Source organism: Pinus tabuliformis, chromosome 5_1, assembly GCF_031772625.1.
Source record: "Pinus tabuliformis cultivar Carrire ecotype Pingquan chromosome 5_1, CPIR1, whole genome shotgun sequence".
Classification (NCBI taxonomy): domain Eukaryota; kingdom Viridiplantae; phylum Streptophyta; class Pinopsida; order Pinales; family Pinaceae; genus Pinus; species Pinus tabuliformis.
In genome coordinates, this window is record NC_142305.1 from 573,874,150 (window position 1) to 573,902,076 (window position 27,927).

At 37.2% G+C, this 27,927-nt stretch overlaps 1 protein-coding gene across 5 annotated transcripts in view; it reads right to left on the reverse strand.

Moving 5' to 3' along the window:
* The window catches only part of LOC149166133 (beta-1,3-galactosyltransferase GALT1-like), a 71,309-nt gene extending 44,581 nt beyond the window's left edge, over window positions 1-26,728 (reverse strand). The window contains exons 1-3 of one of the 5 annotated variants that reach the window (XM_089432470.1): window positions 26,536-26,728; window positions 26,252-26,425; window positions 19,271-20,273 (exon numbers count right to left, since the gene is read on the reverse strand). In XM_089432470.1, coding sequence (XP_089288596.1) covers window positions 19,271-20,063 — 793 coding nt within the window. In that variant the 5' untranslated portion in view covers window positions 20,064-20,273; window positions 26,252-26,425; window positions 26,536-26,728. The other 4 variants (XM_089432471.1, XM_089432473.1, XM_089432469.1 and 1 more) reach the window with 4 other exon arrangements.
* Window positions 26,729-27,927: the final 1,199 nt, after the last annotated feature.

Consider the following 27,927-nt stretch of genomic DNA (forward strand, 5'->3'; position numbering starts at 1 on the left):
ACATGCAGTACATTAGTAGCACTGGTGCTAGTTCCTGTTTCAGTTTGAAACTCAATGGTGCCTCTCCCTATTGGAGTACATTTAGTTTTGTTCTCCATAGTAATCTAGAAGTCCATCTCCTCCTCCTGATAGCTAGAGAAATATTCTCTAACTCTCGTTATATGAGATGAAGCTCGACTATCAATATTCCAGATACCAGATGATGTTGAACCTGACAAGCATGCAAATTCATCTTCCAATCTAGAAGACAATTTTGAGGCTTCCTAATTGCAGACTCTATCCATGACTTTTCTATGTTATTTCTCCTTTCCTTTTCAACGCTAATTTTTGTTTATTTTTGTAGCATCGGATGTGTTCTGGCCACGAAATTTTGTGGAGAAGCTAGAAAACATCTATTCTCCAAAACCCATAAATCATTTCTAGAAATTCCATCTAGAAACGACTTAATTAAAATAATTAACTTTTTTTAATGGTTCCTAAGTCTAAACTTAGGAAATCTGGTTAATAAAAGGATATTAATTAAGTCATGGTGAGAATCTTCTAGAAGAAGACATGAATTGATTTTTAGTTAATCTTAGCCATCGATTATATTTTAATCTTGCCTGTTGGTGCTCCAACAGAAAATTATAAAAAGAAGTCGATGGGTAGATGGAGAACACACCAGGGCAGATACTTAGTTGCTCAAGTACATCAATTTTCTTAGTGCCTGAATTTCGGCAAGAGAAAGTCAAGTCAGAGAGTGAATTGCAGGTGGGAGAGAGAGGGCATTAGCATAGTCTCAGAGTGCAAGACAAATCTGGAGGGCGCAGCACAGAGAAGGGACACAGATCATCAGCGCAAAGGGTTGACGCAGGGCCTACACAATCATTGCGCAGAGGGTGACGCAAAAAGGCTAGTGAAAGGGCAAGAGGTCTTCTTTTGGGTCAGAAAAACGTTATGGAGTGAGAAATTCGCCAGTAAATTTCTCTCAGTGATTCTTCCTCTATTTTGTCTATCTATGTTTTGTATGGAGATTATTGTTGAATATTAATAAAAGAAACACTCATCTGCTACACCGGTTTCCCACATTGGGTTTTTCCGGGGACAATTGTCCAAAAATAATTGTTATTGTGGTTATATATGTGCTAGTATTTTCCTTGTATTTACTTTCCGCAGAATTTTATTTGTGAAAGCTGCAGTGTATGTATTTTGATATTTGTCGTAGAAAACTACAAATAATTTGTTTAAAGTAATTTAACAAATAAAAGAAATATTATTAGTTACTGCAGTAGGATTCGGATCACCGAATTTTCACAATTTTCCTACTGCAAAATGATGCGTCCTAGCTAGAAACTGTTGCAACTTCGTCTGCCTCTGGTAATCTTCGATCTGGAAGATTTTATTCTCTGTCGACTCTCTTAGAGAAATAAATTTTCCTCAAAACTGACCCTCCTAGCCCTAAGGGGCTCCACTGCCTCTAGAGGGTTTCGAACTGCTGCCTTTGCAGAGATTCGAAATTCTCTTTCTTTCTTCTACTGAGCTCTCCAGCTTATGACCTGTGCTCCGATACCATGTGAAAAATCCGAAGTCTGGAATCCTACTGCAGTAACTAATATTATCTCTTCTATTTGTTAAATAAATTATTTGCAGTTTCTTACGGAAAAAATTGAAATAAATACACTGCAGTCTTCACAAATTAAATACTGAGAAAAAATAAATGCAAGGAAAATTAGAAAAATGCTAACACACATATAAGCATATTAACACAGTTATTTTTGGACAATCATCCCCGGAAAAAATCCAACGTGGGAAAACCGTTGCAGCAGATGAGGGTTTCTTTATTATTCTTCAGTAGTAATTCATGTACAAGATATTGGACATCAAAAATAGAGAAAGAAACACTAAGAGAAATTTAGTATTAAATTTCTAACTCTCCACAGTGATTCCTTGACCCCGAAACGGCCCCTCTGCCCTTACGCTGGTCTCACTGCGTCATCCTCTGCGTAGTGCCCTAATGAACTACATCCTCTCTCACACTAACCCTTCCAGAATTTATCTTGCACTCTCAAACTACTGTTGATGCCCTCTCTCTCTCCCCTGCAACTCACCCTCTGGCACTATCTTCTCTTGTTGAACTTCAACCACTGAGAAAATTGATCTGCCTAGGCAACTGAGTATCTGCACTGGTGTGTTCTCCATCTACCCATCGACTTCTTCTTATAATATTATGTTGGAGCACCAACGGCCAAGATTAAAACATAATCGATGGCCCAGATTAATTCCCTGTTGATCCGTGTGAGTTTTTAGATGATTCTCACATCTCAATTAATACTGATTAATTAACCATATTCCCTAAGTTTAGACTTAAGACATAATTAAAAATTTGGTTAATAATCTAATTGAGACACTTACCGGTGGAATTTCCAGAATTTATTTCTGGGTTTTGGAGAACTTGTTCATTCTAGCCTCTCCACAAGTTTCGTGGCTAGAACACATGTAATGCTACAAAAACTGACACAAAATGTTGAAGAAGAATTAGATCCTGAGGAGTGGTATAAACCCTCCTATGCTTCTGTCCTAGAACCGCTCCCTTCTTCATGTTCTAAGAAATGATTTTGGCTGAAATCCAAAAGACAAATGAAGATATAAAAAATAAACAAAAGAAGATGATGGAATTAACTTATCAGATTCAATATCAGGTTCAGAGACTAGATGAAATGAATTCAAAGTTTACAGCTTTGGTCTTAGCTCGTGCAGATATACTAGCAATTAAAGTAGAGGAAACATCTCGTAAACCTATTCTCGATATCAGTTCTATAGGAGATCAGATGGTCATTCCCATTAGGATCAAAACTGATGGTTATAAACAGTATGAATTGGATGCACAGATAGACACAGGAGCTATGTGTAGTTGTTGCAAGTATAAATCCATTCCATCTTACTTTTGGCAGCCTACCCATTTGCATTTTAAAGCTGTTAACAAATAGCTCATGACGATTTCTTATTTTGCCCCTGATTTTCCTATATTGGTTGCATCTACTATTGTATATGTTGCCCTGTATAACTATGATACTGATTGTGATATGTTATTGGGACTAGATTCTGTGAAGAAATATATGTCTATCATAGTTGACAAAGATGCTATTACATTTACTATACAACAAGCCAAGATTACAGTTCCAGTTAAAAGCAAATATGCAATTCAAATTAAGCCAAATGCTCCAAAAACTATAGAGGAATCTGATCAGAACTTGGCAAAAATTCAAAAGATAATCAAGCATGCTAACCTACATGGTCAGGAATTGTTAAAAGATATTGTCTGAAAACTCCAAAAGGATTGCACTTTAGAACAATCCAATGCCTTTCCGTTTAGGGAGAAATATTTTGTAAATTTTCCTTTTAAAGATGATCAGAGCCATCGAGCACAGAAAGCATTAGTCAATGACATGAGTCCCTCTGAACATGAACTTTGCAAGATTGAAATAGAATAGTTGATTGACAGAAAGCTCATTGAGCCCTGCAACAGCCCATGGGCATGTACTATGTTCTACGTGAACAAGCATTCAGAGCAAAAAAAGGGGTAAGAAAAGGTTGGTAATCAACTATAAAGTTTTGAATGATGCATTACTCCCAATAAGATACCCCTTGCCAAGCAAGGAGATCCTTCTCTCTAAGATTGCTAAAGCTAATATCTTTAGCAAGTTTGATCTAAAGAGTGGATTTTGGCAGATTGGCATTGCTCCAGAAGACAGGTTTAAAAAAACCTTCGTGGTACCAGGAGGGAAATATCAGTGGGCAGTGATGCCTTTTGGGTTAAAGAATGCCCCATCCGAATTACAAAAACAGATGGAAGATATTTTTCGAGATTTACCATTTGTCATTGTGTACATAGACAATTTGTTGGTTTTTAGTAAAGATATCCAGCAACACAGACAACATCTAGAAATCTTTTACTAGTTTGTCTATAAGCGTGGTTTAGTTTTATCTCACTCTCCTGATAAGTTTATTATTGGACAAACAAAGATTGATTATCTTGGTTTGACAATCTCATAAGGTAAGATTGAACTTCAGCCTCACGTGTTGCTTGCTCTTTTGAAATTTCCTGACCAGTACCAGATGTCAGGACAGTGCCAAGGTTCTTCGATGCCCTAATTTATATCGAACAGTTTTATGCCGAGCAAGCTCGTGACACTCAAATTCTCTAGCAACGTCTAAAACCAGGAGCTCCATGGACATCTGCAATGACTATATTTGTCCAAGCAATCAAGCAGAAAATACAGCAGTTGCCGCCATTGTCTCTACCTCAACCAAATCTTCCATTTATCCTCGAGACCAATGCTTCTAATACATGTTGGGTCATGTTGACCACTCCATGTCAACTACCCCATAGCTATACATCTTTTTGCGCATGGATTTTCATTGTGTCTGAGCACTCAAATGATCCACAGATTCATCATTATCAGCTATATGTAAACTGGAGTTTTGTAAACCCATTCTGCATTTTGTAATGTAAATGATCCTAGTAAGACAAATGTATGTAACAACCTACGTAAATTTATTTTTCTGATGATGATTTCTATCTTAGGAGGTTTTTAGTCTCACCGATTCATATGTGTTTCTAAACACGGATGATCGGCAAAGTTTTTCCCTCCAGCCTCACCCCAAAGCTAGGGTGGATTTTGTTGTCGGGATTTTAAATGAGTCCTAATGTTATTTATCGAGTCTCTGTAAAAGTGATTTGGGAATAATTCTAACTATTTGGTTATATTATTTTATTACAAGTCACTTAGTCTACTAGATCATATTTTGTGTCGCAAAAATGAGTAATAATTGAGGGTCTATAACGAACGGGTGTTCCCCCTTCATGGGTTAGAAATGTAATATTTCATATAAAAAATATTTAGTGCATGGTCCCTCATAGTTAGACACCATGGCTAAATATTAGAGGGTTGGAAAAATTAATAATCCCCTCTTGAGTCAATTAATTAAAATTTCTGACTAAAATAAATTAAAATGCTAAAGTCAAGAATTTAATTAATTTAGGTTCTAAAAAAAAATCTCCAACATTTAAAATTCGTGGGTTTTAAAGTTTTTTATTTTTGGAGGTCCCCGGCCAAGGGAATATCGAAAATTTCAAGATATTTTGAACCCTTGGGCCATAGTAGTTAAGACAAAGTCATCTTTTGTGGTAATTAACTCAAAATAATCATTTTTGAGTTAATTAAAAGTGAAATTAGAATTTCCTCAAAAAGTAACTTTATTTCAACAGTGATGATTAAAAAAACATTTGATCTTCATCAACGATTGAGATTGTTTTGACAGGGATCAAACCAACTAGCCGTTGGAGAATTTTCCTATAAATGAAAGGTCTCTCTCCATTATTTGCATCCGATTTTTGAATCGTGTACTTGCTCTAAGAAAGCTCTTGTAACTTTTTTCTGGTTAATAAAACGCAAAGACTTTGGGGTTTCAGATCGTGGTGTTCCTATAAGGGCTATTCAAGATTTAATGTAAGGTCTGTACAGAGTTTTACAGACATTGCAGAAAACATTAAAGGCTTCTAAAATTAAACATCATGAGCCTGTGATAAAATTAGCTGAATTTTACAAATTTAACTGACAAAACTGATGAGAGTACTTACCTGTAAACCTGTGGTTGATGATGCCTCAAAAGACCGAAACCACCCAGCCACACTGAGCAGAACTTCGCTTACTCAGTGCAGTAAGCTTCTCAGCTGAAGCAGACTGTTCCCCCGTGCCCAAAAACCTCAGAACAAGAAAAGCTCAATCGTTCTTCATGAAATCTGTGTGCTAATTTTCCTCCTGTTTCTTCCCCCTCTCAAAATTGTTCCCTGTTCCTTATATGTTGTTTCTTGGCGGTGGTCACTCCCTCCACCTGCAACCCACCGCTTCACCTTCTCGTGACACCCTTCCCATGTCACGTGATATAAATATTCCGCTTCACCTTCTCGTGACACCCTTCCCATGTCACGTGATATATATATATTTCTTTTTTAAAGGTATATTGATTTTTGATTTAATATCCTTTTGTTTGTTTTTAATATAATACTTTATCTTTAATTTATTTTTATTATTTTATTAACTGATTAATATAATTTATTTTTATTTATTTTATAGATAGGTCGTTACAATTCCTCTTTTAGATTTATATGGTAATATTGTTCTTAATACTTTGCTGCTTTTATTTGCATTTGCTGGTTAATAGCCTTTGAGGATTGATCTATGTACAGGTATCTTACACAAATTTTTGGGTTTTTTATAATATCATTTTAATTTGATAGAAGTAACAGGTGTCTTTATTTCTTGATAATTTTATGATCATTTTTTTAATCTCTATTAATCTAACAAGCAGATTTAAGTGTACAGAAGTTATCATTCAAAATTTGGGCGTTTGGGGAAGTCCTAAGCAGGACCAACTGACTCTCAGTTTACAGAATCTAAAAGAGCCCACTATCTTTTTAGTTTTTGACGTCATTTTATAGAATATTTTACTTGCAGGGTTTTTCTTGGGCTTGTGCCTCTTTAAAATTTCAAATTTATTTTTAAATATTGTGCAAAAATTTGTTTAAACATGGCTAATAGAAGACTTTGATCCGCAGATCGTGTAGAATATTATTGTAGACTTGTAAATATCAAAAATTTTATTCATTGGGGTTTTGGGTATTTCATAGTTTTGTATATACGTGCTTTGGGGTTTTTTCTATCTTTTATTTGTACAGGGACAGATCTGAAAATTGCAAGTGATTTTTGTGGACTCCGGAGAGAGATCTAAGCCCTAGAGGGCATCTCCATTTTGTTTGCAGGTTGAGGAAAAATTTCAAAAGGATCGTGGGCAAATTTTTTTAAGGCCTTAAGGCCTAGCGCTGGCCATCTCCAACCTCATTCTCGGCCTCTATCATTACACCCTCAGGCCTCTCATCTTTGCAACCTTCTTCAACACAATTTTCTCACTAAATTATTCTTAAAATTTCTCAAAAGAAAAATTTTCTGAGTTTGGCATTTGCATTGGAGAATTTTCAGTGACTTCGGCAATCTATCTTCAAGTGTCTTCAAGCCCCTAGGGACTGAATGGTGCACATCTTCTAAACCCTTACCTTTTTAATTGATTTAATTGAAAGAAATATTAATCCTGGCATAAAATTTTAGTTATCTGAAATTTAGCAGCAAATTAGTTTGCATCTTTCACTGCATTACATTTTAGAAATATAATTACTTTCAGAAACTTTTGCATGCTATTTTTTGAATATTATTTCACTGTTTTTTTAGTAATTTTATGCGTTTTTAGATCAAATACATCAATAGATCAGAAAGAATTAAACTCGGAAATTTTCTGAATTTAACAAAAGATTTAATTTACATTTTTATTGTTGTATAATTGTTGAAATAGAAGTTAGTTTCAGTAACTTTTGCAAACAAACTTCTAAAAATTGTTTTACTGTTGTTCAGTGGTTTATTTCTGAGTTTTTTAGATCAAATACATCAACAAATCAGAAAGAATTAAACTCATTAATTTTCTGAATTGTAGTTATCAGTTTGTCATTTAAAAAAAATTTGTTGTTATACATAGAAATTTTTGAATATTGCATAGTTACGGGACTGTTGTTTTAGAATATATTGTTGGTTTTAACATTTGATGTAAGAGCAGATTACTAGATTGATATTTCATTAATGTGATCTGAGTTTAAAACATTTAGTTTAATTTCTAAAGTTCATTTGTTCTTTACATGCTTATGCAAATAGGACTAATCTAGTTTTACTTATGCATCTAATGATCTTCGATGAGTATTTCATACAAATGAATTTTTGAATTTAAAGGTGTTTTATTCCAGCGTTTTACATTTCAGTCCATTGTGCATTTCAGTAATTATTTGTGCAGATTTTACATTTTGCAGTGCTAGTATAAGTACCTGCTTTCACATTTAGATCACCACCTTTCTGAGCCTTAAGTAACATTTAAGACATATTTCAAAAATAATTTTAGGCTCTCATTTAACTAAAATTAACCAAGTCCTTGCATTTCACATAGTTTTAATTTTGCATTTGCATATGAGACAGTCGAGTCTTTTCAGCAACAATTTCTCATCCTTTACTTGAACCTTATTTTCTTCGCAAGATAGTTGACTCCACAAGGCACTGGTATCACTTTCTTCAAATCATTTTGAATCCTTAAAATCTTACACAATCTAAAACAAGTATTGGTTGCTTAGTTGTGTCTCCCAAGTTAGTTGGTTCCCAACTAATCTTTCATTTTTCCTTTTCCATAGGGTCTACCCCCCTTAGTCTGTTATTGAGAAACAACTCAAACAGAGTGATTGGGGATTAGTGTGACAGCCCCCAATCTGAGTCATTGTCGCGGTGCCTAGACATTTTGTGTGGCAACAGGCTGCAATACTTCTAAAAAATCATCCCAAGAGAGAGGAATTGTGTGCATATGCATCCGGTACATTCTCAGATTCTCAGCTTAAACACCCTTCCTCACACAAAAACTTCTTGCAGTAAAAAATGGCATTAAACGTTTCAAACTCTTCCTTAAGAGTGTTCATCTCACTATGTAAACTAACCTAAAGCACATGAAAGGGATGTTAAGTAATAAAAGATTACTTGAACAAGGCAACTCCAGAATTCTTAGATGAGCATTACGGTTGGAAGGATTTGATTTCAACATTGTCTACAAGGCCGGAAAAGAAAATTACTTAGCAGACTTGCTCACCAGCAGTGTTGCGAAAATCGCAATTAAATCGCGACTTTTTCGGCATGGAAGTTTAATCAGCGATTTTTTCATTTTGAAAAAATCGCCAAAAAATCGTAAAAATCATGAAAAAATCGTAAAAACCGCGATAAAATCGTAAAAATTGTCAAAAAATAGTGGATTCTTTAGATACTTAAAAATTGAAAAAATAATGACTTTTTATATTTTTTAATGTTGCCGATGTTTTGCCGATTTTTACCGATTTGTTCCCGATTTTTACGATTTTTTCCCCTCGCCGATTTAATCCTGATCGTGATGTTCGCAACACTGCTCACCAAGGAAGGAGCAGCCTCCAGCAAGTATTTTGAGTTCAATAAATTTGAGATTGGTGAAAATTCTTCCTCCATGCAAAAAGCTTATATTGACTTGTGTCCTTGTTGTGCATACACCTTTTGTTGGGAATGTTTTACTTCAAGAATAAAGGCCTTACCAGTTGAACTTCAAGGGATGATTATAGAAAAATGGTTTAATTCATTAACAGGCCGTCACAGTTATAATATGAACTGGAACCATATTAATAATTTTCATGTTTACTTTGGTCAGATGAGAGCCCCATATTAGTGGTTAGTCTATATTTTTGACCCATGGATAAGTTGGATTGAATACTATGTGTTAAATTGGCAACTAGGGCCAAACTCCATGTGGGTCATCTTATTTATGGCAGCCTATGAAACCGGATTCGTCCTAACCCCTGGACGAATCCCGAATCGGACGAATCGGACACGATTCTGTCCTGACACGTGTCATATTTCCATGACTCGTCGTGTCATATCCGGGTACGTCGTGTCATGAGCGTGTCAGAAAAATTTGGAACGTGTCACGATTTTTGGAACGATTTTTGGTTTCAGATTCGTTTTTAGGGGTTTAAGTTCGCTGTTTTCATTCGCATTCACTGCTTCTGTATAGACCAACAAGACCACTGTTTCCAAATTGGAAGCTAATACTGATATACATCAATGACTCTGAGACTGGGAGTTGTGCAAAAGCTCTCTGGCAATGACTGTTTTGCTTTATCTTCTTCCTTTTCTTTCATATCAGTCACTGTCAGGCTTCAGCAAATGTTTGTTTCTTGAGCTGATCCCTGGTGGGTTTGCAGAAGCATTGAAGTTAGGTTCTCGTGCAAGTGGGTTCTAGACTTCTAGTGGTTGAGCCTCCAGGGTTTGATCTCCTAATGTTTCCTACTTCATCATTTTGCTACAGCTGTCCTATTAGTTTCATAACAGTGAGAAAATCAAACTTAAATCAACATAAAAACCCCTCACATCTGCAATGTGCATAAATCTAATATGACAGTGGCATAACCTTATTATAATTTTCACTGTTTGTTTCAAAGTGCTCCAGTACAGCTCAGAAAGTACTGAAAATTTTCTAATTATTTGGCACACTTGGCACAGGGAAATTTCATTAGTAACTCATTTATGTGACCAGTACCACTGACATTTATTTGAATTTTGTATGTACTATGCATGCTAATAGCTATAGATGAAGATCTATGTTTGAAATCAATAAATTTGTATCATTAATTAAAATTTGTGTAAGAAATATGCTAATAACTAATTTTTAAGATATATATATATATATATATATATATATATATATATATTTTAAATATATATATATATATATATATATATATATATATTTTAAATATATATATATATATATATATATATATTTTAAATATATATATATATATATTTTAAATATATATATATATATATATATATTTTTTAATAAAATAATATATAACGTGTCCTAACCGTGTCTTGTTCCGGGGTCAGCGTTTCCCGAATCCGACACCACGAATCCCGAATCCTACGTGTCCCGAATCCTCGTGTCAGGTGACTTAGATGGCAGCTGATATTTTTCTTGGATCCGTCTCATCGAAAGGTGTAGAATTGATCTAAAGATCATCCGATTCTGATAAGTATTCATGGAGATATGAATTTATTTGTGTTATAAGACAATTCGTCAAGGTTGGCCAGCAACCAAATAAACCCCACAAGTGCTCAACGTTTTAGTATAAAAGGAGATGACTTGAGAGTCATTTGACACACACTTCTCCTAAGATCGCTCTCCACTCGTCTAGGTTTTGTGGTTAGAGAGATCAATAGGGAGAAGCCCTAGACGTAGTAACGAAAGGGTTCTATACACAGCAAATCAAGGTGCCCTAGACGCAGTTGAAGAGAGGAACATCTAGCCGCAGTTTAAGGGGATCTAGTCATGCCCTAGCCGCAACAAAAGGTCTAATACAGTCATATATTTGCAGTTGAAGCAAGGTTCCTATACGTTGCATAGAGGAGGCCTATCTGAGATCCTAAGAAGACCTAACCGTTGTCATATCAAGCGCTAGGCTCTACGCTGCTCTATGTTGTCCTAAGGGTGGTATGGCTCTACGCTGCTCTATACTGTCCTAAGGGTGGTATGGATATACCCTAGCCGCAGCAGCCTAGAAGAGAACAGGAGGAGTTCTAGAGTCTGGACAGCATGGAAGAAAGGGATCTGAAGTTTGCTACAGGAGGCCGAGTGGCTGAGGCAAGTGCGGATTGTTTTAGGGCTGGAACAGTGACGTAAACAAGGTCCGAGTTTGCTATGTAGAGAGCCAAGAAGGATCACTATTAGGCCGAGCTCCTAAGGGTCAAATACGTTGTTGTTTGGGCACATTTTCGGAGGTCTGTTGCTACAGCAATCTGTTGTGCTAGGCCACAAGCCATAGCACACAGCTAGAGGTTGCGTGAGGGCTGTCAAGGGTGGACAGTACCCTAAGCAAGCAGTGTGGGTGACGAGGAGACCTTTGAGGGTATGTCGCAGCCCTTAAAGGGTTAGTTTGTTAACTGTGCGATGAAACTAGGGCTGCAGTAAGTGCCCTAACCAGGAGTGCAGCAAACAACAGTGCAAACAAATGACAGCAGTGTTTGGTGGAGGGATGTTGGGTCAAAGGCGTTGACTAGTTTGGATCAGTTTTCCTTGCAGCCTGTTAGAGCAAATTGAGCACATTAGTACACCAAACATGCTAAGGTACAACATGTCTAAATGGGATAGAAATGCAGCATCGTAAAGCATGGACAATTGCAAGCATGATGATGCATGGAGCAGCAATGCAACTTGATATGTGCAGCATGCATTTGGATGCAAAATAGTGCAAGCTCAACATGGTGCAGCATGAGGAGTGCAGATTAGTGATAAGTGCAGCATTGAGTGCAGACCAGTGATGAATGTAGCATTGGGTGCAGATCCGTGATGAAAGCAGCTCGGTGATTGGAGCAGCACAGTGACAGGAGCAGCAACATGAAGTGAATAGCATGGTCATTAAGTCCAGCACTGTGATGATGAGTGCAGCATGGTGCAGCACGGTGAGGTGCAACATGTGGACGAGATGCATCACAATGATAGGTGAAGGAGTCACCATGGAGAATCAGTTGAAGCAGCATGTCTTCAACTGATCTCATGTAGAGATGAACTAGAAAGTCGAAGTGTTGACTTCTATTGTAAATGTACTCTCTCTCTCTCTGTTGAACTATTGAAGAACCTATAAAAAGAATTGATCAAGGGTTTCCCCACATTGGGGTTTATCCCTGGCTAGTGCCACATCTTGTGTCCTCTTGTCTTGGCTTGTCTTCTGCAATTTATGTTTATGTTCTATCTGCAGTTTACTTTAATGCTAATGTGATTGCTAATCTGAAAAAAAATATCGAGCTAACTATGAAAATTGAAATAAATTTCTCTAAGCATAAAACATACCTAAAATTAACATGGTATCAGAGGTGAGGTGAAGACAATGCCCAAGAAAGAGTGAAAGATCAATCACCGAAGACAGATGGGAAAGGACAAAAGGATCAATGGATTCCTCATCCCTTTTCAAATTCACCAAGGTGAAGTCGAAGCAGAGAATATTATTAGAATGGCGTAGTGGAAGTTTCTGATGGCCTACCTAAAGATCACTCCAATGGGAAGTCCGGATCTAAGGGTAGGAGGAAAGGCAGATGCCTTGTTTGTAATAAGTTCGGCCATTATGTGAAGGAGTGTCCGAGGTAGGGACACATCACTTGATGATGATAACAATCATTCCAGGGACATCTTCAATGTTCAGAGGAATGACAGGTAATGCAGGTCATCAAGGAAACGGTCGACTCTTCAGAGAAAGCAAGGAACTCTAGGTATGAAGAATCAAATGTTGCTTCTAATAAGATAAAGAAGCATTATCTTGTATTGGCCCTCTCCTTCAGATTGTTTGAGAATCTGGCTTATTGATTGTAGTGCTTCAAGGCACCTCATTGGATAGAAGGGTGCTCTCTCGAATCTGATAGAGATGGAAACAACCATGGAATTATACTTGGAGTCGATGCCGCCTATCCCGGAAAGGGTGTAGGAAATGTTACCCCTCAATTGAATGAGAGTAACTCGATTCATTTACAAAATCCCTTTTATGTACCTGACCGCAAGAAGAACCTGGTGTCCGTTTCGACAATGGAAGTCAAAGGCATTCATCAATGGAAAGGTACAGTGACAGGAGCAGCAGCATGAAGTGCATAGCATGGTCATTAAGTCCAGCACTGTGATGATGAGTGCAGCATGGTGCAGCACAATGATAGGTGAAGGAGTCACCTTGGAGAATCAGTTGAAGCAGCATGTCTTCAACTGATCTCATGTAGAGATGAACTAGAAAGTCGAAGTGTTGACTTCTGTTGTAAATGTACTATCTCTCTCTCTCTCTCTTTTGAACTATTGAAGAACATATAAGAAGAATTGATCAAGGGTTTCCCCACATTAGGGTTTGTCCCTGGCTAGTGCCACATCTTGTGTCCTCTTATCTTGGCTTGTCTTCTGCGATTTATGTTTATGTTCTATCTGCAGTTTATTTTAATGTTGATGTGATTGGTAATCTGAAAAAGATATTGAGCTAATTATGAAAATTGAAATAAATTTCTCTAAGCATAGAACATACCTAAAATTAACACTATGGGATACATCAGTTTGCTCGAGCTTTTGAGAGAGTCTCCATTATTATGTACTATGAAGATGTTGTATCACCATTCAGGCAGTGGAGCTCATGGATGAATCTTCTCATGACACGGCATGTTCCCAGAACAACTTCTCTTAACAACGCCAGTCCCCAATGGACTCTTTCCGTTCTCCAGAAAGAAATGGAAGAAGCTGCATTATCATATAATGTCTTCGAATTTGATCTCGTCTTCCAAGGCACTACAGTTTTAATTGAAAAAGACAGTCTAGCTCAGTCTAGTCATAGCTTTTATACAACTGTCAATTTCTTTGGTGAAGTTGGTATCCCTCCAGATCAATTAGAACCTCACATGGATTTCTCACCTTTTTCTGCATGCTTTGCCCAACATGCTCCACCATGGCTCAATCAAATTGTTCCAGGCATTGTACCTGACTTTGGACAAGATGTTTACAGTCTTGACAATGCTTTCGGTGACACAAATTATGATTCCGACCGCAGTACATAATGTAATCTTATAATATCTTACTTTTAAAGGTTCCACATGTGACTTATACCTTTTGTAAGTACAATAATTGGGTTTCGAGTGTTTCCCATAAAGAATCTCCTACGTGTAATGAACTAGGAGTACAATCATTCGGCTTTAGTGGGTTCTCCGAACAAGAATTTCCACTGTGGAAAAACTTCATAAGGACAATTGTCCCACCTTAGTGGATGGTCATATGCAACTTTCCATTGTGTAAATCTTTAGGTACAATTTTTTAAAGATATGCTCGAGAATAGCATATCCATCGGAGGATGCTTCTCGAAGTGAAAACTTTTTTATATAGGTCTGAAAGTAAATGAAAGAGGCAGAGTGAAAAAGAGAGAAAATTAGAATTTCTGAGTAATTCGAAACTTGTTTGTGCGTTTGTTTTGGTGCTTCCATTATATCGTTTGTGTTCTTGCTTATGTTCTTCTACGTATTCTGAAAGTTTGTTGAATCATATTGGAAGGCTAACTTGGTGGAGGAGGAAGGTCTTTTGGTCAGGTCTAAGGTCTTGCTCTACCTCAATTTCATTAGTGGAAGGGTTTGACTGGGTTTTCCCCTAGAGAGGGGTTTTAGCCTTGGCTGAGTGCCTACATCTGGTGTTGTTGATATTCATGTTTTTGTTTTGATGATTACTTGATGAAACTAAGATAAAGAAGAACATAAAGAGAAGATAATAAAACTACAAGAATATAACAAGTAATTATCAACATAAGAAAAAATTTATGCCTTTCTGATTTTCTAACACTTTCAATCCAAGCTTACCTACTAAATCTTCTATTATGAGGTCGACTTATGAACCAAAATCAAATAGAGCATCCACCTTTGTCTTCTTGACTTAGATCTCGATATGGAAAAGTTTGGTCATCTCCTTCTCTTTCTTTTGATAAAGGTTGCTCATGTTCACCTCCCTCCACAATGTAGTGCAAGAAATCTTCTTGTCTACATTTGAGCTTCTCTCCACTTGGTTCTCTATATCCATGCCTAACATGTTCTTCTTTTTGGGATCCTTCTTGGAATTCCTTGGATTCAATTTAGGATGTAGCTTCCAACCCTTGTCCTTGGTATGGCCATCCATGTTACAATGGTTATGGTGGTTGTTTGGATCCTTGAAATAATGTGTGCAGGTGATAATCTTCTTTCCTCTTCCTTTCCTCTTCTTTCCCTCATAAGTACCCTAATGCTCTATTTTCTTGGAACCACTTAGCTATCCTTTATTTTTGTCTATACCCATATATTATGCTTGCAATAGGCTTCATCAATGGTCTTAGGTTTAAAAAGCATCACTTGTCTCCTTAAATTGCTATTTATACTACCCGAATGCTCAGTGACTACATCAAGGTTCTTGGGAATTATTCCAAACTGAATGGTTCATTTTTTTAACTCAATATTGTACTCCTTTACACTTTTCCCTTTTTTTCTAGCAGTAGCACCCACGACTTCTATGGTCCTCTTCAGACCCAATAGGGAAAAATGGTATTTGATGACATCTTAAATATCTCCCACTTAGTTACACCCTTCAATCTAAGTGTCTCCACTTAGCTTTCCCACCAAGTCGAACAAATGATATCTTCTTTTCTTCAATCAAACAAATGATATCCTCTTTTCTTCTCGTAAGCCATGCAGAGTAAACTAGACTTCTAGCTACTACAACAAATGATTTAGCTTTGCTACATCACTCTCACCTTGATAAGCTTGATGTCCATTTTGGCTCCAACTTTAGACATAGCTACGGAAGTGTTAAAGCCCAGATCTGCTCCTTGCAACTGGAGGGTTAAGGGCCAACCAACTCTCATTAGGTTGGTGTTCAGATTCAGCTATTAGAGTTTGCTATCAGACTCATCTTCACACAGGTCAGAGACAACTCTCATAGAGATTAAACATAGAATTTTTTAATTATTTGAGCCCAGTTTAGAGTCAAAGACATTTCACAACCACTTTCATCAATTTTGGAGGACACTGTTCTTTTTAGCAGTTAGAGTTTAGAGGCTTGCATGTCAAAGGTGATAACATATTTGAGATACTTGCGAATACATTATTCTGCTGAGCTAATTCCAGGAAACATGAAAGACACTGATATTTTTAACAATTGGGGTTCCAGAGCTTGCATGGTGATTCTAAGCACGTATTCGGATTCCTTGCAGAAAATTGAATCCAATAAGCCTAATTTCTTTGACATGTGAGGAGCTTCTATTTTTTGCAGCACCTATTTTTAGCCATGCTATATTTACAAGGTTCCCCTACTAGTTCTAAACATTTTTCATCTTTTCCTATTTAGGGGAACTCCTATTTTTGGCAATTTTATTTATAGGAGGCGGTCACCATGCAGGGTGACAAGTGGAATAGATGGATGTGCTACATGGCAGTGACATGGCAATGATGTAGCAAATGCTTTGTCTCTTCCCAGGGCACCTTGTTGGACAAAAACCTCACTCATGTTTAGTCATCTTCAATTCAATTTAGTTCAATGTGCATGAGCTTGCATGAGGCTTCCTTGTTGGAGTTGGGTGAGTTTATCCCTAGTTAAGTGGAGAGACTGCATGGCTCTTGTCCACTTCAGTCCACCTCACTCAAAGCGCATGAGGGAGTTAAACTAAAGTGCATGGCCTTCTCTCTCTATTCACTTCACTCCACTAGAGAGAATGCATGAAGGACTCAAGGATAACGCATGAATTTAGGTCCAGATCACCTCTATTCACTCCACCTCACTCAAAGCGCATGGGAGAGTCTGATTGTTTACTCCACTTTGCATCACTTCTAACAAGGCCCATGGGTTAGGCACACGATATCTCCTCCACTTCCACTCACTTCACCACAAGTTATCCTAGGCATATTTTATGAGACTTGCACCTCCTTTAGGAGGAAAAGAAATAAATAAAGAGGGGTCAAATGGCCATTATTTGGCATAGTTTTCCTGAGAGTAGTCAGCAGAGCTTCTTTTCTATCATTTATTTCCTTCATTCTCTCTATCAATAGTCTATGTAGGGCTTTTTTTCATCTTGTCTCTATGATGTAACCAATCTTTTGGAGAATACATAGATAGATTTTGACCATGCTCTTCTCTTTAGCTTCTCAGCTCGTGGATGTGATATTTTATTTTCCATGTGGTGATATAGATAGTTTTTCCTTTGTTTTGATTTATTTTGACCATGCTCTTCTCTTTAGCTTCTCGGCTCGTGGATGTGATATTTTATTTTCCATGCGGTGATATAGATAGTTTTTCCTTTGTTTTGATTTTTTTAATCACTTACGATGCACTACCTTCGTTCTTTCTATCTATCATAGTTTGTCGATTACTGACTAAAATTCTTGCATTTATTTCGAATTAATCACCCATTTTTATCCTTGGATCTCTGATTGCATGCCAAGGATCCATGTTATGTGCTGATTTCTTATGTTGATCTTCAGATTTATATATGATTTTCAGTGCATGACAAGCTAGGGAGCCCCCAAATATTGGCAAGCAACGATCCTAACAGAGAGGTAATCAACTAGTGAGCTTTGGGCTGATTACCTCTTGGTTATCAACTAGTGATCATCTACTTCCTTTGCTACACTCTGATATCCTAGTCTTTCTCTACTTATCTATGAATAGTAAATCAAATACAAGATTAATGAAATGATCTAGGTGGATACAAGTGCCCCCCAGGGCCCAAACCTGCCACTAACTCAAAAACGGTCCCACACCTTGCCAAATTGATAATACTTTGGCAAGTCCTGAACTTTCAGTGCAATTTTTGGGCACTTCCCATACATTTTTTATAATTGATTGCCAAGCTGGCCAAACAAATAGAGCTTGGAAGAAGCCTTGTAATGGTCCAAGAAATGCCCCAAACAAAGTTCGTATGCAAAACTTTCAGCTCTAGGAAGTTGACATATCAACTAGGCTCCTTCGGGTCCGCACTACCTTTGCCACCTCATCTCTTAGGGTTAGGGTTGTTAATATTAAGTGTTTTTCCTTTTAGGGTTTTAGACTTATGTTAAAATCCAATTTTGGCCTCTTGTAATGGGTTTTTCATGAGCATAGAACTAACACATCCTTCTTAGAGATAAGGTAGCACCATTCTAGCTAGTTTGTATTGCTTTGGATAGTGCATTGTTTGAATTAATCTCATTTATTAAAAAAATTGGGGTTTCGCTGTATTACTGTACCCTTTGCAATATATCTATGTTACTTTCGTTGTGAATTCTATCTTCATTTGTTCTCAACATAATCCAAATCATGGAACCCCTTTCTTTTCCTATGGATTACTTTTTAACATGTCCTAGTGACTATTAGATTTAGCTTTGGGACATTTCCTTTCCCCAACTACTGCTTAGTGTTAGGTTTTGTGACCATCTCGAATTTCCTTGAAAGACCATAAGTATCTACCTGCACATGTATGAACTATGGGAGTTGTCATGGCTTCCAGTCGGTACTAAGGTGGGCAAAGGACAGGTCAACTTCTAAAGTCCATAACTTTATCATACGAACTCCATTTTTAGTCTACAATACTTTGTTTTGAAACCTATTCACATGTCCTACCCCCCGGGGTCAGCCACTATGCTTATGAACCCTTCTTTTTTTCTATCATAAGAAGTGCATTTTTGTACCCCAAACAAGCAGTTTTTGGATTTGGGCCCTATGCAATGGATTTCAAGATTTGTCTTCAATATGGCCCCCATAAATCCACAACTTTGGTTCCTCACCCCAAAATGAACCAAAAAGGATGACAAATTATATAATGATCCCTTTTTTATTTCCAACTTTGAAAACCTTGTAAACACCATTTTGTCATATGTCTTGGTGCTTAAGCAAGAGAAACAAATCAGCCTCTTAATATTCTCACTTTAGCTTATTCTAGCTATGGTAATTTGAAGGACTGCAAGGATCATTGTTCACTAAGACTGCAAATGAAAGTACTCTTCTCCATTCCATATGCTATATTGTGCTTATCTAAGAGTGAAGGAAATAACACTATAAAACAAAAACAATCATCATAATCCTTTCTTATTTTACTAGAAAAGCAATGAAAGAGCAGCACATAGATTACCTTTCTGTCTTCCATTGGTAACAGGCAGAGGACAGCGCTCCTCTTCACCCCAATCACCTGCTGCAGTCCATGTGTTTTGAACAATGACTGAGTTTTCTGTAACCTTATCTCCTTGAAGACGAACATTGTAGTGCAAGATAATAGGAGGATCTGTCTCTCCCGAAAGTTGTGACCCTATAAGATCAATTTGAAAATTGCCTAGAAGCCCCGTTGGAATTCCAACAAAAGTAATTGAAGAATCTTGAATCAAACCACATGGAATCTTTAAGTTAAATCCATCTCTTTGAAGTTTTGTCTGGTTCATGGCACTTAAAGAATAGGGGCACTGCTCTTTTGTATTGTTCTTAAGGCTGTTACTGTCTATTGCCCTCGATAGTTTCTCCTGCTCAATAGAATCTAGAAGGTCCTTCCATGCAATAACTGCATCTATTACTGCCTCAGATTGTTGAGGTAAGAGTTCTCTATGATGGATAAGGTCCTTCAAATGCTTCCATGTTTGTAATACCTGCGACTCTTCTTTGGAAAGATTTTTCCAAGAGAAAAGGTGTTGAAGCTCTTCAGTAGAAAATATTGGAGATTGAACTGCCTGAGTATTATTTTCTGAATGCTGGGTAGGATGAATAACTTCATTCTCTTTCAATTGAAGGATGCCTGAACTCAAGTTTGTGGGAAAAATGAAAGCTGATTGTCTCCAGAGACGACTGTCCACGACGCTAAACCCAATTACCAAAATTATGAATAGAAAAATGATCAGCAAGCCTCCTGACCACTTCTTCATCTTTATTACACTCATCAATTACAACAGTATTGACCCAAATATCATCTGTAGAACTTAACTCCCAAATGGTATCTCTCTCAATGATCACCCAATTCTGAATTCACCAGTATGATCAGTTTAAAAGTGTCTGAGCTCTCAGTGACAAAACGAATCTCAAAAGGGATATCCAGAACATAATCTGCCTCTGTGACACTCCTATTAAACTTTCAGAGTAGTTTTAGTAACCTGCAGTTCATGAAGATGTTACAGTAAGATAAATCATTTGTCAAATCTATACAAATAATTACTTAAGAGGAAACGATAACTTTAACATTAATCTGTTCATCCAGTATAATATTTGTAAGGCCCTGCAGGATGAGCCCCATCAGCCTGCAGAGAATGACACTATTGGGCCCACAGGTTGCTTTGCAGATTTCAAAATCAACACAATGAAATATATATATATATATATATATATGAATGAGAGAGAGAAAGATGCATCAAGTCAATTACTTGACATGGATTCATACTAGTGTGTATAAATATAAATATGTATGTATGTGTGTTGGTAAGCTCCCCTTCAAACATCCCCTAGCAAGTAGCCAGATTTTGTATTTTCCATAAAGCTGTAGATTCTCTTGAGATTGAAATGCTGCTATTAGTTAACTGCGCTAGCCCAATAAAAGTTTACAGCCTCAAGCATAGACTAAAAAAGGTCTAGCCACTTCGTTACCAATGATACTAGAAACATTCAATTTAATTCTGAGAAAAAGAGAACAAGGAGGCTAAGGAACTAGCAATTCAGGAAACACGTACTTAAACCAGCATATATGAAGCCTCTTCTGACAGAAGGGATGAATATCCTCTTCATGTAGCTTCATCCGATGCAATCCAGAATTGTTCAACAGCAACACTGTTCTAGACAGCTTTCTGGTGTGAAATGTGACGTGGATTACTAAGAGGAGAATTGGGAAGCCATAGCATGTTGAGATCTTGTCATAATGAGGCCCATTTCCCTTTATTAAGTATGTTTTGCATTAGGTTATACATAAGTTTGAGTTGCTAGTTGGCCCAACCTTTTATCTCTTGTACACTAATTCCTCTTGTAAGCACTAAACTGTCCATCCATCTTCAGTGCGTTTTGTAGAATTCAGTTCCCTTTTATTTGCCAAACTAGATCTTAACTCTGGATCTATTAAGCACCAGGAAGATTGAAAACAGATTGAGATGCAAATCTCTTTATGCTTAACAGATCCCAAGCGAGGATGGATCTATACTAGTGTGTGTGTTAATTAATATTTGGTATTCTTTTCTTACACTAAGGATTTATTTTTATTTTTTTATAATCTGATTTATACGCATGGATGCTCCACATCACATTCATATTATGCTGTTATACGACTTACACCCAATGTCACGTCAGCATTAGGAATGGAGATTACACAGCTTCCTCATGCTACCTCGCTACTCTCAGTGCAATGAAAATTTATGTCCGTCTATATATCTCTAGTCTAAAAATAGCTCTTTTGCTACCAGCCTGTATAAAGTTTGACATCAATTTAAAGTAAGAACTTTGTATCTGAAAATGTTCCTACCCAAAGAACATAGGAAGCATTTAAAAATTTTCCATAAACAGAAAAAAAAAAAAAAAAGCAAGCCAGCATGTATATTGGCACCTGGGTGTGGTACTTTTGATATATATGTATATTACTATGATGAAATGTATGATGCATTTTTGAAAAAAATTGCAAATCGGAATGTCTAACCAAAGATCAAATATGATACATGTCATTAGCCAGGTTCACAGACCTTGAAGTTGGCAGATGACATCTTAAAAAAATTCAGGTCAGCTAGGAAAACCAGAGCGGATTGGGTATCAATTGGGAAGTCCATATTTTACAAATCACGAACAATGGAAACAAGGTTAAGGGCTCAAGAACACATCTTGTGACAGCTAGAATTTACGCACTGTGATTCTTGCAGTAGTTAGGATTCAGGAATAAGGATTTTCAGGTTATCACTAATAAATAAGTGATTTTCACAAAGTGAAGAGTGAGTTCTTTCAAAGAAAGTTCAGAATGAAAATAATGTCAAGACAATTATTGTAAAAAAGGAAAACAAGCAGCTTCTTTCAAAGACAGATCCAAGAAACAACATTATTAGTTTAGCAAGAAAACACGTGGAATGCCAGCCACAGCAGAATCTACTGTTGGTATTAATCAAGCCACAGAAAAATTTACAGTTAGAAACATTGCAGGAAAACAATATAAAAGATGGTACAATGAATAAGCAAAATGCAAGAGGAAGAAAGAAAAATTGAGGTTATACCGTTGGCAAGAAAATGCAATGAGGACTGCAACTTGTGGTGACAGAATGGCTTATGTGGAGCAGATTAACAGAAGAATACAATGTTAAACTTAATACGGATATGGTAAATGACCAGCTATCCAATATTCTTTACGGTTTTAAGTCCACAAATAAACATGCCAGTAGCATATTCACTATGTGACAAGATTGCAGAGAATGTATATGGCATTAACTAAGCAAATATATTTTATGGAAACTGACATAAAGGAGTTTGGTTGACTTTTAATTGAAAAGGATATGAATTGAAAATAGCTGCTTGCCATACTTCTTCGAAGCACATAGCATGATTCAGATTCCAAATGAGGTGAGCTTGCAGCCCATTTTATCTCTGAGGATGGCAGCAATAATCCTCAATCCACTGGCCGAGATATAAAACTTTAATCAAATCACTATATTTTACTCTCGTTCTTCTGAGGAAAGTATAAAACGGATGAAGCACATGGTGCTTCTATTTGTCTATTTGGGGGAGATACCACTATTCGTATAGATACTTTGGAGGTTCCCTATCCACCTTCTTCTGCTATTCTGATCAGAGAGGCTTAGCTCTCTTCCTCAGAGGGACTGTCACCATTAAGCATAGAACTTTGCAGGAGATCTACAGGCCCAACCCTAGGGCTACTAGGCTGATAAACTCCTCCTTTTAGCCCTTGCTGGACTTTACGGGTATTATTTGCACTTAAGATGCTATCATTCCACAAACAGTCAGAGACAAGTAAGTGAGACAGTGTTCTTCTCAATGTGCTATTATTAGAGTACCTCGGCCTCCATTCCAAGCATCGTGGATCTGCTTTTATCCAACAACAAGGACCATCTAGTTCCCTTTGCCAATGTCCCGAGACAAGGGGATTGGTGAGCATTACCAGCTTCCTTGCTATTTTTGGATCTTCACCAGCCTTGGATGTTAGGGGAGAATGTTGGGGAGGCACCCCGCCTCCTCCGAGGATTTCCTAGCCTAGCCTTCACCCCTCTCAGTGTTGGGCATTATCCTATGGATATTAGAACCTGTGTTGGTCATATCAGAGTGGTGGATAATGACATAGTTGATCCCTTGGCATCCACTTCAAGCATTGATAAAAATATGCTGACAGCACTGATCTCTTCTCTTGGTTTCCTGCATTGGTATTCATTTTTCCTTGAAGGAAACTTGTACATGTACATGGGTCCTATAGTTTGGGTTCACCCACTATTACTATTCTACAATGTTTACATTGTTTTAGCATCTTTGTTGACATCGTTTTAGCATCTTAGTATTCAGCTACATTTTCAGTCCCTAGGGTTCTTTCTACCCTGGTTCTTTTCTATTCTCCCAGTTGTAGTGTCAAGTCCCAATGACCTACTTTCGTCATTTGTGGGCATTAATACAAGTTCTTTCTTTCTTTCCCCTAAAGCATTTTGAGAAAATGGTTTATCATGCCTGCTATGAGTTATCGGGTGAACTGGCATAGGATTCATAAAATTCAGAGTCAGAAGTCACAGCTACAAGTACTGATGACAATGGATAGAATGTGGTATGGGTCATTGTTCACAGCAAAAGCAGGCCCATTGGGAAGAGTGTAATTCAAAATCAAACATATTTGGTGACATTATTTTGTTTTGAGTTCATGCTGTGAAGTTAAGCAGTATGTGTAATACTAAACATTCAGATTACTAGCAATACCCCTTTGTGCATTTTGACATTTTTGTTAGGCAGAGACTGCACTATCATGAATTCAATGTGTGCCAACAAAAAATTATTAAAATGTACATGAAGGCCTTTGGCTTACCTGGGATAGTCTTTAAGTGGCATTTACAGTGGTCATAAATTCGATCTCAAAAGCTCTCTCTCAATTCCTTACCCATTCCACTATATTTTGTGGTAATGCCTTCGATGGTCATAAATCAGTCTGTAAATTCCATGTGCACAACCACAGTGGGTTAACCATTGAGTGACTATACAACCAACAGTGAAAGCTGGGAAGCCCTGAAAATGCTCAATAAGTTTCACTGTCCGGTGCTTTTTGACAATTCTATTAACTGCCCTGGATATTGAATAAAGTTTTGTTTTCCCCCCTTGTTATCTTTGGCTGCCACAATATCAGTGTGTAATGTATGAGTTTTGCACCATTTGCAAATAGAACATCTTCTTGACAAATTTTAGTGCACTTTAGTTTGTACATGATCCAATCAGAGATGCCCGTTTGTTCCCACCAATCCTAACATTTCAAACTTGGCAGCTCCCTTCTTCCAGATTTCTATTTCACATTAAATGTTGTGTCTCAGATTTAGTGCTGAGACCTAACTCTTCATACCCTCTAGTATTAAAGGTTGGTGGATAAATACCATAGTATGGGATAGATCACTGGTGCTGTAATCATTTTTGGAGTTCACTGTGACAATGGGAAGAGATTATATTGAATTTCTTGCTACATATGAGAACATATTCAATCAAACCTGAGCATAGAGATGGTAAAGACTAGGCAGAGATAGGATGTGGAAAACATGCAGCAACCTTAAATTTATTTGACATGGGAAATGTTTTGCGTGTCAGAGGAAAAAAACAATCTAAGAGAGCCATTAAGATAACGGGCAAGCTATGGTTACTCCAATTACAGCACTAGGTTAAACACCTATTATGTAAGGGTAATTTCAATCTACTGACATATTAATCCTCAACTTCCTGTACATGTTTGAGCACAAACATCATGCGGATACACTATTCAAGGAAAACTGGAAATCTCCTGTGCAAGTGTGCAAATTGAAGTTAGCTAACTCTTCCTAGAAATTGAATATAACAGAGTTTACAAATGACTTCCATTCTGCTAGTCTACTGTAAATCTCAAGAAAGCATTCCAGTGTAATATGAGGATTTTACAGGGAATCTATTAAGCACAAGGAAATTGGATGGAAGCAAGAGTATCATTTGCAAAGCACATTGAGCCACCCGAGACCGTCGAAACAAGACAATTTAGGCTTTCAGCTTGAGCCACTCATAATCAAAATAAAGATGGCCCTGAACAACAGATAAAGCCAGTATGGTGAAATTAGTGAGAACATACAAGCAGAGTTCATGTGGACTCCTTGCACGCGCAAACCAGGGAAAACCAAACGACAATCACGAGGCATGGGGAACTGGGGCCTCAATCGTCCATCTGTAAAGGAAATTATGCCCTAGGACCTGTCCCCATAAGCCCTGTCAGACCGCTTTACCATTGAACTACATGCCCCTTTCATACTGACCGCCCTTGCCCATTTAATTTCAAGGTGTAGGTTGCTATCTTCAACATCCTGAACATGTAATTTCAGAAAAATGTTAACATATAACAGACCATTACTCAAAATATTGGAAGTATGTCAGCTGGAATCCTCACCCCACAAATTGAAATTCAAGGACAGAGCAACCCACAGATTGAATTTCTCAGACTAGCCACTGCACTTACCTTCCTTACCTCTAACGTTCAACATACGAAGGAATTCGGAGAATGGTGAACTCACGCATTAACACATATACTCAGATGTTTTTGGGTATATACCAGAGAGTTTTAATGAGGTTTTAGCCCAAACAGCTCAATATAACTCATCTCAAGAAAAAATTTAGGCGAGACAAAGAAAGGATAAACACTAATTCCCAATAACAGCGCATGCCAGAGAATTTCAACCAACTCACCACAATGCAAAATAGAGTCAACGGAGATGTCCACAACAGCAAACGACCTTAAAAAAAAAATAAGCAATCCGTTCGGCCTCTAGACTGACCAGGTGGTTGTACTCTGCCAACCGAGTCGACCCAGTTCTCAACCTACACATAAAATGAATACCGAAGCATGCCTTTGAATTGATACCCAAGTAAACATAGATGACAGTTCTGCATCCAAACCCACCTTAACGTGCAGGGCTTCGGCTTTTTCTCCTCACTGGGTGACTTTTGTGTGCTGTGAACCGAGTTCTTGATCATGGCTGAATTCAGCCACCTCTTTTGAAAGCGTCTGGGTAGGTGTACCGTCTTCTGGAAACGTTTAGAGCGTTAAGAAGCCTGGAAGCTAAGTCTTCGAACGCTTCAAAATATTAAAAATTATAGAATGTTAGAACGAAACTCGTCCGAGGAATGATCATGAATTTTCACTACCAGACAGAAGATTAAAAAAGTAAACAAAAAAGAGCTCACAGGATTTGAAAAATGTCGGGTCAATGGCCCTTTTTCTCAAAGTCGTGGGAAGATTGCGGGAAGCACTCTCGGCGGCGGTGATGATGCCGCGTGTTTCTGAAGACCAGTGGATGATCAACTTAGGATATTGGAAATTTGTATTATTGGTACTTGGAAGTAGAAATTCTCCTGACAAAAGTGCCCCTCATTTATTTATTAATTTTGTTAAGAAAGCCATCCGCAACTGTTATTGGCTCAGTTGCGGGCTAACGGTCGCAGAAAGTTAGCGACGGTTTAAGCCAATGAAGTCAGATTTCATCGTTGGGAGTTTCACACGGCCAATTGAGCTGATTTGTTTGATAAAACAGCTGTGGTCTGACAGTAATAGTAGACTGGTCACGGTTTAAGCCAATTAAGTCAGATTTAGTAGCTGAGAATATTTACCCAATTTAATTAAATCTGTTGTTTCGATGAAAATACAATCCAGTAAATTCAGATTCGACTTTCAACACATATATGAAAGTCTTTACTTGAAAATTCCGTGAGCCATTCTATGAAGATTCCTTCTCTCAGCCATCCAATGAGAATTCCTTCACTGTTAATAATTAAAGGAGCAACATGAAAATCCTAAAGCCATCTAAAGAAAACGCCTCTACTTCGAACAATTAAAAACAAGCTTTAAAAGGACTATCAGAGACAGAAATTGAGTGAATACACTCCCAACGATTGGATAACTCATCTGCTGCCAGTGTTTTCGTGTACAATTCGTTGTGCAAACTAAAAATAAAAATTTTAATAAATGATGTTTAAAATTAGAGTAGGACGGGGTTGTCATGATAAAAAAGAAATCACACATTTTCAATGCGTTTAATTTCATATAAATTTTCTTTGAAATAAACATTTTAATAAACGAGGTTTAAAATTAGATTAGGAAGGGGTTGTCAGGATAAAAAAGAAATCACACATTTTTAATGGGTTTAATTTTATATAAATCTTTTTAAATTTGTTACGATTATATTTTTATCATATTTAGTATATAATCCTAATTAGATGGGGAATTGAATCTGTGATTTCACATCAAAGAGTGTCTAAAAAATCATCTATCCAAAATCTATGAACATAATTGTTTTTATAAAATAAATTAAATTAATAATTTAATATTATAATAATTTTCATTATATCAACTTGGTTGAGTATGAAAGAGATTTTCTCACATTCATGTTAGGTAATATACATTAAAAAAAATTGAAAAAAAATTAACTAAATGAACAAGTCAAATTCATATGTGGGCCTGGAGTATGCCTAAAACTGGTTATGTTTGGCTAAGAGATCGTCTTCCTCGAAAGTAAGGAAACAGGTTAATGGCCCAAGACCCACAGGCATCTAGTAGGACTGAAAGCCTACCCCTCGAAA